Genomic DNA, 11,434 nt, shown 5'->3' with positions numbered 1-11,434 from the left:
ATTAACTTTGTTTTGTGCCAAGTTAGAGCAATGGTCGTGAAGAATGAGGAGAGTTTGAATTGTTTTTCTCTAAACTATCCAAAACCCTCAGTTTTGAGTCAATCACAAGGGTTTGTTAATATCCATTGATGTAGTCATTAAAAACTTCTCAAATTCTAGATTCCTATTGTCAACTCAAGTATCTTTCATATTGAATTGTTCTTATGTTGAATGGTTGTACAAATGTCAAGAAAACTAGTGCCCTAACAGACTGAGACAGTTTCCCTGTTTTGGGACATCAAACCATATTGTTTTGTTGAGTGATGTCCAATGGGTTGAAATAGGACTGTGTTGATTAAACAAGGTTGGAACAACTCTAAATAACCTTCCCCAGTATGATGGACATTGATCCTAAGGTGTTGAGGCACTAAAAATGGCATGAGTTCAGTGTTTGTGGGTTGCAAACTATGTTTGAAGATCTAATATGTCTAAGATAGTATCAAGTATGATGTGTTCTGGGTGCTCAAAGTGATAAGCCAAGAAAGTTTCAATCTACTTGTTTGATCATGACAATCACAATGAATGGTAGTTTGGGTTCCTTATTTTGCAGTTTTGGAATTTGTAAGGATTCTATGAGTAAGTGCAGATTATGAGTACTGGGCAGTTGGAGTAGACATTAATGAGATAAGGACAGTGAAAGAACACTCTTGGAGGACAGGGGTAAGTATAGAAGAAGGTACAATGGAAGTAAATAAAGTAGAGATCAAATTTGGACAGCACTTTCTTTTCAATCAACAAGTTAAACAACATTCCATTCATGAGCGACTTGGAATTTTAGAGAAGTTACAACACAAAATATTTAGAAAATATTTTTAAAAGACTTTGAAGAAAGATCTTGGCTTTCATAATGGAGTTAGCTTCAACATCAATGATGGAGATGACTTCACAATTCACCCTCTATTAGGTTTGGTTTAGATATGAAATGATTAATATCATGTTTAGACTTCTAGATTATGTTTGTTTGTGTGTGTGCACGCTTGTACATCTGTGATTAATATCATGTTCAAGCTTATAGATTATTTTTTGTGTGAGGGCATAAGTGCCAGTGTGAAAACATGTGCACATGTACATACACATATACATAGATACAAAGACACCCATTGTCAATGTCCTGTAATTTTTGTCCATAAAGCCAAATATGGTTTTGAAGCTTGACCATGTGTGGTCACAATTTGCTTCTTTGTTGAGGCCCTACATGGTCTATTATCTATTTGACTTAGAACTCTGATTTGTAAGTTTTTAATTAACTATCTTTGATTCAAAAAGAATACAAATAAATATAAAATGTGAATAAACACAATAAAATATCCTTTTGTAGCAAAAAACAATCCAACCTAATTGCCTAAGGTAGAAGCTAGACTCCTCCCCAAACAAGATTAAAAATTACTCTCAAAATTTTTAATTTAATTTCTAAATAAATAAAAGCCATTTTTTTTACAGAGGATTTTGTATCATCCACAGAGAACTTTTAGCTACTTGAAACCTCTTTGATTGAGAGCCAAAGACTAAGGGTTGGTCATTCTGCCAAATTTGCATAGACAATCTTGGCCTCATCCCTTGTGGTATTAGGGCCTTTGCAATTAGCAAGACTTGAACCCTAGTAGACTCATTCAAAACCATTCAATTTGTCAATAGATCAAGAGCATTGAACAAATATTAAAAACTGTTTCAAATGTTGAAAAAAACCTCACCATCTAATAAACGAAATACGTACAACTCACTTAATCCATAACGAATCTTAATGACATACTATTGCTATCATTAATTATGAATTAGTTTATTTTAGTTGACCGATCATTTACATGTCTAAGGGTACTTTTTGTCTTCATTCTATTGTCGCACCTTTTGTACCCCATATCCAAGTCAAACTTGGCTCTTAATCCAACTTTAATTTTCACCTCTAATGGCCTCACATACAAATCATTCATGCACTAATGCAAAAAAAATCTCATTCACTTTGTCCCTACAATCTAACATCCATGATGGCTTGCATGAGTTCATAAAAATATTCCCATTATTAAAGGCCCTATATTATGACCCATCTAAAATGCTAAATGATGCAAACTAACATCTTAGAAGAAAAAACCATGGACTTTGATCTATATGACTTGTAAAACACCTTGCAAGTCCTACTTAGTAGTCCATGACTTCAAATAAAATGAATAAGATCAATATCCATTGTAAATAGTGGTCATGAAGCAAATATCTCACAGCTAATTCTTGAATTAAAAACTTAGCATGTTGCTATAGTGTCGTAAATTGTACACCCTTGCTAGGGTGGTACAATTTCACACTTAGGTTAGCAGCCACCTTAGTGTGTCTTGCATCTTGCATTTCTTATTTCCCTTTAAGCATTTAATTAATTAATTTAATTAAATCTAAAATCCTATTTCATCACTTCATACATCATAAAATTGGGCCCTTTACCCTAAGTGTGCCCCTTTTATTTTATTCCTCCAATAAATCATTCAATCTTAAACCCTAATTATGTCCTATTTTGACCTTTAAGGCTCGATTTCACATATCAAAACACCTCGAAATCAGTTGTAACTTTGGGATTCGCTCTAATATCATCATATCTAACGACCCCAAATGACTCCCAATATCCTTCATTCACTAGTCAAGCCACATGTACCATAGACACTCAATCTAGAACAAGACAATAAAATTCCCCAATAGAACATTCATCGTTCTAATCTCCAACCAACAAACCTCCCAGACATCAACCTCCGACATGATTGTCCCCAACTTTGGTCAACCCTCTAAGATTAACCTCCACTCCTTAGGAAACATAAATCAAACCAACATTTCACTTCCCCAACTTTGGTCAACCCTCTAAGATTAACCTCCACTCCTTAGGAAACATAAATCAAACCAACATTTCACTTCCCCTAGCCATAAAAAACATCATGAATACAACTAACCCCCTCCACCGCCACCTAGCTCATCTTTTGACCTTGAGTGGCAAGTCGTAAAGGATGCGGTCAAAGGACTACAAGATTGTCATGCCCCTTGCAGCGAATACATATCTGCAATACCCTAAATGAAATTAAGGAAAGGAACATAAGACATTCCGTGCATTTAGTTGAGCAATTCGATAGGTATCATTACTATGCTAAGGAGAGAGCAAGAGTAATCACCATGTGTTAAGGAAGGAAGCAGCAAGTGCAATCCCTTAGGATAATGGATTAGACAGCAAACGATTTATTAAAGGAACGAATAGTTAAGAGTAGCGATTAAGAGTCAAGAGGAGATGCCACCCTGCAAAGGGAAGGTTCATCCCCAACTGATACACCCCTTCAGCGATGGAGGACGATATAAGAAAGGAGGACGGGGGTGATAGAGAGGAGGAACAGGGGATCAACAGTTAATTGAAAATCACGACTTCAGAAAAACAGCAATCAAGGCATATATAATTGTTATTGAGGAGTGATCTTATTATCAACTAAGGCTGCAATAAATGTAATTAAGCAAAGACAGGAATTAAGGACAGAGATGGATAATTAATTCAGATAAGGGAGAAAATCAGAAACAAGAAAGAGGCAAGCAGATTCCATTATCCATCGAAAGCAGCAGGAGATTAAATTCAGTCAGTAACAGCAGTTGTTAGGACAACAACAATTCCAATCAAGAGAAAGAAAAGGGGTCCGAATTACTTGTAAGATCTATGCTACGCTTGAAGCATAAGTATTCTGAAATTATTCATTAGAATTAACAATGTCAGTTCATAACTCAGTTATCTTAGAAACTTATAACTATGTTAACTAGACATAAATGTACGTAATATATTCATGGTATGCTTTACTCATTTTAAATATGTAATATACAACTTAAAAGAATAAGAAAGTATGTTTATAAATACATTCTTGTAAGGAAGGGATGTAATGAAGGGGTGACGAGGGGCTCGTAAGTAGGCCATTCTAGAACGACCAAAGTGGCGTCAGGACTTTGAGGGCCCTTACATAAAGGAGTCAAGGAACCTGGTTACATTCTTTGCCTAACCCCAAAAGACATGGTTAATTTAGGAGAAATAGAATTAAAGGAGAATTCCAATCACAAGAACAAGGATAAGGATGGAAGTGATGAAGGAGAACACTGATAGGATACCTCACTAGGTAGACCACCTCATGATAGTTGACCGATGGTCCCATGAGGCCAAGGCTGTAGCTACTTTGGCTCCAAAACGGTATGCCCCTACATGATGCCGAAGGCATACCATTCAAGTACGAAATGTCATGAGACCGACGTTCCTAGGACCCACAAATGACATGGAGGTATTTGCAGGTGCGATGACGTGGATGATGTTGCCTTTTTGCATTTGATGGAAAAGCTTGCTCACAAATATTCGAGTTATACAGATGATGGGACGGTTTTTTGTGCAAACAAAAAATGCAAACCGTGTTGATTTTAAACACAAAATCCAAAGCATAGCTCGCAAATGATAACCTAACCTCTGTGAAACAGGAAATATTCGAGTTATACAGGCAGATTTCAACATACCTCATGCCTTGTTGCCGCTCCCACGAAACGCTTGTCCAGCCCAAGCCGCATCACGACACAAAAAACTGCAAAAATCCACCTTGAACCGTGGTGAAACCGCCCTTGAACAATAAACTTGCTTTGTGCTTCAACAATAATGTTTTCGTTCGCGCGTTAGTGTACCTTTTCCCACGTTATGCCTCCCGCCCAAGCTGCAACACGACACACAAAACTGCAAAAGTCCACACTCAAACAGTGCTCAAATCTGCCCTTGAACAATAAACTTGCTCTGCACTCAAACAACAATGTTTTTGTTTGTGTGTTAGTCTGACTTTTTCCACGTTAGGCCCATAAAAATCGCGCCATTATCTGACAAACGTACAATTTTTTGGAGCCCACGCCCTCTTTTTTCCACCGGTATGCCATCCGAACGCGGTTTCTTCATTTGCCGGCAGTTTCTTTATTTTGTAGCATTTAATGTGTGTGTTATGCACAAAAAACCGCCGGTAACCACAAAGCGAGCTGCGGCCGTCCTCCAGCATGTCCACGTAATTTCGTGTGGGCCCTGAGAATTGAAACCGGTGAGTCAACAACAACTCCACGTCACTGTGGGTCCGACCGCTGCAGCAAGTTGGCATGGTATGCATGTCTCAGACATGCATGTCGATGCATATCGTTGGTACAACAAGTCCATTTTGGAACCAGAATAGATGCATCCCTTATTTCATTCGCCCAGGTTCAAGTTTAAGTGCTGCGATCTGATTTTTAGCAAGGTTGTGATCTCGTATATAGAGGTTGCGTTCTCATAAATAGGCGAGGTATGACAAACTGAATCACTATTATTGTTTTATTCTTCTAGAGGTAGAGCTATAAGTTTGTTTAACTATTGCTCTGTTTGTCAAATATTAAACAAAGGTATATAAATTTATAGTTCTCTTGGAAGTTAGGTAAATTCAAAATTGAATCACTAATTTTGTTTTACTCATCTAGAGGTAGAGCTATAAATTTCTCTATTTACCAAATGTTAAACAAAACACCTCAAATTACTCAAGCGAGAATCATAAATGTTTTAAGTATAAATGATTTCGCTAACCAAAAAATGTTGATTCTTTTCACGTTTGGTGCTCATTAGATGATTTGATTGTTTTTTCAGATGCAAGAGAGTAATATTTGCTTTTATCAAACACATGGTAGAATCATAAAAGAAAACAGAATTTACCAGCTTTGAACAGAAATTTTTTGACAAGATATTACACATGCCAGATACTATTATTAACCAGGTAAGGTTAAATTTTCTTTGAATGTGTCAATCTAAAAAAAATCTGGAAATAAGCAAACTGACAATTTAAAACATTGTTTCAGAATTTTCATTTTTTACATGGAAGAGAGGATTCTCACTTTCAGACCAACTTTCAAATCTATGTTGAAGGATCTCAAGGTTTGGTTGGATGCCTACTCTTTCCATTTCCTTCAAAAGTTCTCTGCATTTCACCACTCTTCCTGATTTGAAGTATAGCGCAATTAAATTACTGTAAATATCACGAGTGGGCACGAAACATGCATCTTTCATTTTACAAAAATATCTTGCAGCTCTTGACAGATCACCCAGCTCAGCACACAACCGGATTATCACTCGATAGGCTGGTAGATCAAGCAAGCAATTCGATTCTTCCATTTCCCACACAAGTGCAAAGGCCTCCCTGAATTTGCCACTACAGTATCTACTATGCATTATGGTAGTGTACATGACAACATTTGGTCTATGACCTGATTCCTTCCACCAAAAGAAAAGGCTCTCCACTGCTTCATACATTCCAAGTCTGATACAACCCTTCATAACAGCAGTGCAGTCCTGTATTTCCAATTTCAACTCATCTCTCATTCCAAGCTCTTCTATGAGTTTACCTGCTAAGTTATGCCATCTTCTGGATTTGGAAGCCTGAACAATGAGCTTGGCATGAATACCATCATCAAGCTTAAATAACGAATCCCTTGCAGCCAGTAAAACCTCTCTGGCTTGCCTGCATTGGCCTGACTTGATATAACCTCTAGCAATAGACTCAAGGGTATTCTTATTGCATGAAGTTAAGGTGCTCTTTAAGTCAAAGGGTGTCTTCAGTTCACCGGCTCGAGCAAGAACCTGCAGGATAGAACCTAGAATCCTATCATCTGGGTAATGTTTTGGGCATTTCTGAGCCCAACAGAATGTCTGGAGAGCTCTTTGAGGCAAACCCATGTGCCCAAGCTCCCGAATGGTTAAGGACAGTGAACCCTTTCTAAGGACACACTCCCATTTATCTAGGACTTTTGATACCTCTTCCTCTGGAGAAAGATCTCTGATTTCTCTAGCAAGGTTTATCAGAAACTGTGGGTTTTTGTAGACCTTGTGCAAAGGATTGGGTGACCTGAAAGCTCTCTTAGATTGAGGAACACCTGTAGGCCTAATTTTATGAGGCATGGGAAGAGGAAGGTACCTTTCTTTCATTTGACTTCTTGATTTTGGGGGTGTTGGGCTTCGGAAGAGTGAAGCAATTGTATCCAATTGATCAGCACTCCATTCCCCTTCAATATCCTCTATCGAATCACCATCAGAAATATAATCTATTTCTTCATCCGATGAACCTGACATTTCAGAATCCGCATGCTCTTCAGCTTGAAACCCATGTAGCTGAATTGAGCTAAAAACCTTAATGGTGCATATTCTTCCTGTGCTCATTTCAATCAGAGAAACCCGTGGTATTTTCCTGAGGATAGACCTGTTAAATTGTCTGCAACCCAGATTATATTTTAGCAAATTATTGTGTGGGAATACAACTCCACGGGATCTGGCCAATCCAGAATATACCCAATTTTCTGAGAGTATGCACAGCATGCCTTTTTATCCAGTTGTTACGGAGAATCTTGTTCCAGCAGGTGCACCCTCCCGGCAATGGAATGGAATGGCTGCCTTCGAGGGAGCATTCTAAACCCCTATCAAGGAGCTCGGAATCACAGAATATAGCAGCACCCGAGATGAATTAAATCTCGGGAAATTTAACAAGACAAAACCCTAACCTTAACATGCTTTTGTTAGAATTAATCTGAAGAAAATTTAGTTTACGTTATTTTTATTTGTATTTATTATATCTATTGCCGTCCGTTTTTGAATTTACCGATGCCATTCGCTTTCCACGGTGTGAAACGATAATATATACTTACTTATTGCAATAGTTTATTGCGTCATATAAATGAATGTAGAGATTTTTGTGGCTGTCAACAATATTTTTAAGTTGTACTGGTAAAATGTTATTTTTAGTCCCTGCCTTAAGCAGGCAACTAATGTTTTCATCTCCAACATTAGTATACTTTGATAATTGTGCAAATTGAAAAATTTAATTTTATATCAAAGTTTCATTTTTGTTCCTATTAAACTATTTTAAAAATTATTAATTATTTGATTTGTCATTGGCTATTTATTTTTTTGCTGGGGTTTTAATTCTTTTATATTTGAAAATTAAATAGGTATCCAATAGGAAGCTATTATTAAAATATTTAAGTTGAAGACTATAATGTTAATAAGTATTTTTATAAAACTATGTAAAAATCAGTTTTATAACTTTTTCTAGATAATTCTTTAGAGCAGAGAAGAAGCTGCGAATATTCTAGATGCTGCTTCAAACCCTGGTGGCCCACCCTGGCGTTCTTCTACTCAATTGATTGCAACTGATGACCAAGCCTTAGCTTTGCATTCTGACGTGAATTTCTCTGGAGCACCTCTGAGGTCTGTTGCTTTTGTTATTAATTCAATTTTCATGTCTGTCTAAGGACATAACAGCAACTGCATGCTCATGATTGGAAGTGACATTGGCTAGTTGGCAAAGTTGCCCTAGCTGTTTTTGGTTTACTGCACTAGGCTGCTTGTGTTAATTGGTAAAGTTTTATTATGTGAGGCCAATAGGCCATTCACACGTTTCCATTTGCTATGTCAGCCTGAAGGATCCAACCATAGCTATCACAATAACATGCTTTTTCAAAATTCAACTATATTTTGTGACTATACAAAGAGTTAAGTATGTTCTCTGCTCGGCTTGTGATCAGGGCATGAATGTTCATCAAATCAATATTTTTTTGTCAGATGTTGTAGTTGTGACTGCCCTGGTAGTTGTGTATGGAAAATGTTGAAGCTCAGATAAAGTGTATGAACTGTTTGACTGAATGCCTTAAATAAATGTTGTCTCAATACATTTTTAGCAAGTGCAAATTGGCAGGCATTAAGCTTAATTTCAAAGATCTTAGCAAACCGGATTGATTTATCCAGGTGAGTTTCTGGAAAATTTCATGCTTTAAGATGAAATGTTCTCTGCAATTTCTCTCTCTATTTTCTGATGACCCAAATTCGCAGTGTTGCTTGAGTTTGTTTGTTTTGACCACAATTGTGTCCATTGTACCTTGCATCCATTTGCTGACAAACAAACCTGTGAGGGCAGACTAATCCTAGTCTGCAATAGTTCCATGGCGGTGTGGATAAGCGGGAAACTCAAAATTAAAGAGGGGTTACAGCCAAAATATTTGACAAAAAGGGCTACTATCGAATCTTCCGCAGCTATTCTGCCAAGAATAAACTTTAAGGGCTAACTATATAATAGCATTGCAAAACCCTGTATGTATGCAGGGTCTTAAAAAACCATGTAATAACAAAGCAAAAAGGCGTAGGAACATAGAAACTGTGAAATAGAAAGTCATTGTTGAACATCCAGAATGGACCAGGCGGACTTCATGAGACTAAGGTTCTCCTCCTCTGTCAAGTGGACATTAACAACACCGAGCACACGTCCTCTTCCTAGTTGCGTAGGTAGGATAAGAAAGACCTCTTCTTCAATTCTATGAAAACCCTTGGCCAGAATAGAAATCGGGTGGCTCTTTCTCTGGTTACGCAGCAAACTCCTGGCCAAATTAGTCATCAAGTACATTACAGTATCTGAATTTTTAGGGTGAAGGTGTATTAAATTCAATATGCAATGGTGGTTTATTTTCATTAGTTGGCTATGTTTTTCAATTTATAAATGCCCAAGGAGAATGCCTCTAAGGAATTTAGGATTTTAATTACTCTTTATTGTATTCTATACATTGGCTAAGCAGATTACCACAAGAAAATAAGACTCTTTTATTGACAGGAACTTCACAGGTCCAGATGTCCATTTGTCCATTTTTATCCTTTTACAGTCTTTGAGTTTACATGATTCATTTGTCATTTTCTGAATGCCTTTCCAGATTTTTTAAAATAAATCTATTTTGTGCATATACTACAATCATCGCAGTTTACGAGTAACATTTCTTAGCGGCATTCTATCAAACAGTTCACTGTGCCCTGAGGCAAGGAGGATGTTGGCAAAGGTTGTGCAATTTGGCTTTACAACTACCGACAGGAGCTCGCTAGATACCCTGCTTTGACTACAGGTTAGGTTCATTGTTTGTCTGATATCACTGCCAGAGCTTAATTTCCTGAAAATGTACAAGTTTGATTATAATATGTGTGCATTTACATTCAATTTTGAGTTCGAATTCTGAGTTATGTTGAATCTATAATCCGTCCAATTCGTTCATGTTAGACTTTGTTGTGCAGAAATCTTTCTAGTCCAAGATTTAGAAACAGAGTATATATATTGTGATCCTTGTCTTGTACAATTTCGGCATTTGGATCCTTTGTTTGAAAATTTGTTCAAAGCATGAAATCTTTAGAGGGTGACTTATTTTTAATTGAGGTTTGAGTGGATTCAAAGAGCTGGAGAATTCTTTCCTCGCCACATAAAGTTGGAATAGTTCTATGATTTATTCCATTCAATTAGCTTTTAATACCAGACAAGTTTTATGTGGATTTGAATTTTGGGTTTTACCATAACTTTATGTTTTATTTTTTTATATCATACCATTCAAGTACGCTAAAACAACTTAATATCATATGTGGTGAAGCTCAACAGAGAGCTAAAGCGGGGAGGGTTTTTCGATATTATGGCCACAATCTCAAGGGATCTATACTTTATATAATTCCATATCAGAAAGCACTTTCTTTACTCCTTATTTTTATATTTAGATTGTTGTACAGGATTGAGTTTAGCTTCAGTATTAGCAGTTTCAACTAGCTAAGTCTCCTCCAGTTTAAGCACCTTCAGTAGTTCTTCCACGACTATTTCATAAGTAGAACCAACACCTCCAAGAATAATAGGAGCAGTTCTGGTTTTTACATAAATCACATTACCCATTTCATTTTCTTTGATTATTTGCCCCTTGTTCCTCTTATAAGGCATCACAGCTACCATTTCCATAATACCTCCCCCCATTTCTAATTTCTTATACATTTTAATTTATTTTTCAAATATTATATTATATTATATTTAGACCACCATCCCCAAATTGTGAAAAAAATTCCACCCGTCCTCAAAATCTGTCCCCAAGTCCCCCCTTTCCAAAACCCTGCTGAACCATGTTTACTTTCGTTGTCATATTTTAACTCTATTTTGACAATATTAGACTATCACATCACAACAATTCGATATTTTTCAATGTCTGGAAACCTTAACCACATCAAATGTATCTTTAATAATTTAGTTCTTCATTTCACTCAAAACTCTCAACATTGCAGTGATAAATAATTTGTACATTGATTTCTTTGTATTGCTAACTTCTTTTTAAATTTCCAATTTGTGATATTTTGCATGAATGGTAAACTTCACCACATTGTATTTTTCATTGATTTAACCATTAATCCATTGACTAGAAAATTATGTAACTTCAAAATTATGCAATCTTTTAAGCTTCGCATTATAAACCTCTACTCATGAATTTGTGGGGCTTCAATCGTCACTTTTCCTTCCATCAATACTCTCCCCTCCATCCTAGAACCTACTAAACTCATACTCTCCAAACCAATAACAAGCCT

At 36.6% G+C, this 11,434-nt stretch overlaps 1 protein-coding gene and 1 long non-coding RNA gene across 4 annotated transcripts; one reads left to right on the top strand and one right to left on the bottom strand.

Moving 5' to 3' along the window:
- Nucleotides 1–5,711: 5,711 nt before the first annotated feature.
- On the bottom strand, nt 5,712–7,580 carry LOC131030647 (pentatricopeptide repeat-containing protein At2g01860). The gene has a single exon (XM_059218520.1). The coding sequence runs from the start codon at nt 7,388–7,390 to the stop codon at nt 5,864–5,866; it is 1,527 nt and encodes a 508-aa protein (XP_059074503.1). The 5' UTR covers nt 7,391–7,580; the 3' UTR covers nt 5,712–5,863.
- Nucleotides 7,581–8,157: 577 nt separating this feature from the next.
- LOC131874665 (uncharacterized) lies at nt 8,158–10,553 on the top strand. Of its 3 annotated transcripts, none has more exons than XR_009372078.1 (3): nt 8,158–8,278; nt 9,855–9,954; nt 10,121–10,553. It is a non-coding gene; the product is annotated as an uncharacterized LOC131874665 (long non-coding RNA). The 3 variants fall into 3 exon arrangements; XR_009372079.1 differs by having other exon boundaries at nt 9,816–9,954; XR_009372080.1 differs by lacking the exon at nt 8,158–8,278 and adding an exon at nt 8,287–8,815.
- The last annotated feature ends 881 nt before the right edge of the window (nt 10,554–11,434 follow it).

This window comes from Cryptomeria japonica, chromosome 3 (genome assembly GCF_030272615.1).
Source record: "Cryptomeria japonica chromosome 3, Sugi_1.0, whole genome shotgun sequence".
Classification (NCBI taxonomy): domain Eukaryota; kingdom Viridiplantae; phylum Streptophyta; class Pinopsida; order Cupressales; family Cupressaceae; genus Cryptomeria; species Cryptomeria japonica.
The sequence above is the reverse complement of the archived record's forward strand: the minus strand, read 5'-3'. Positions and strand labels throughout refer to the sequence as shown.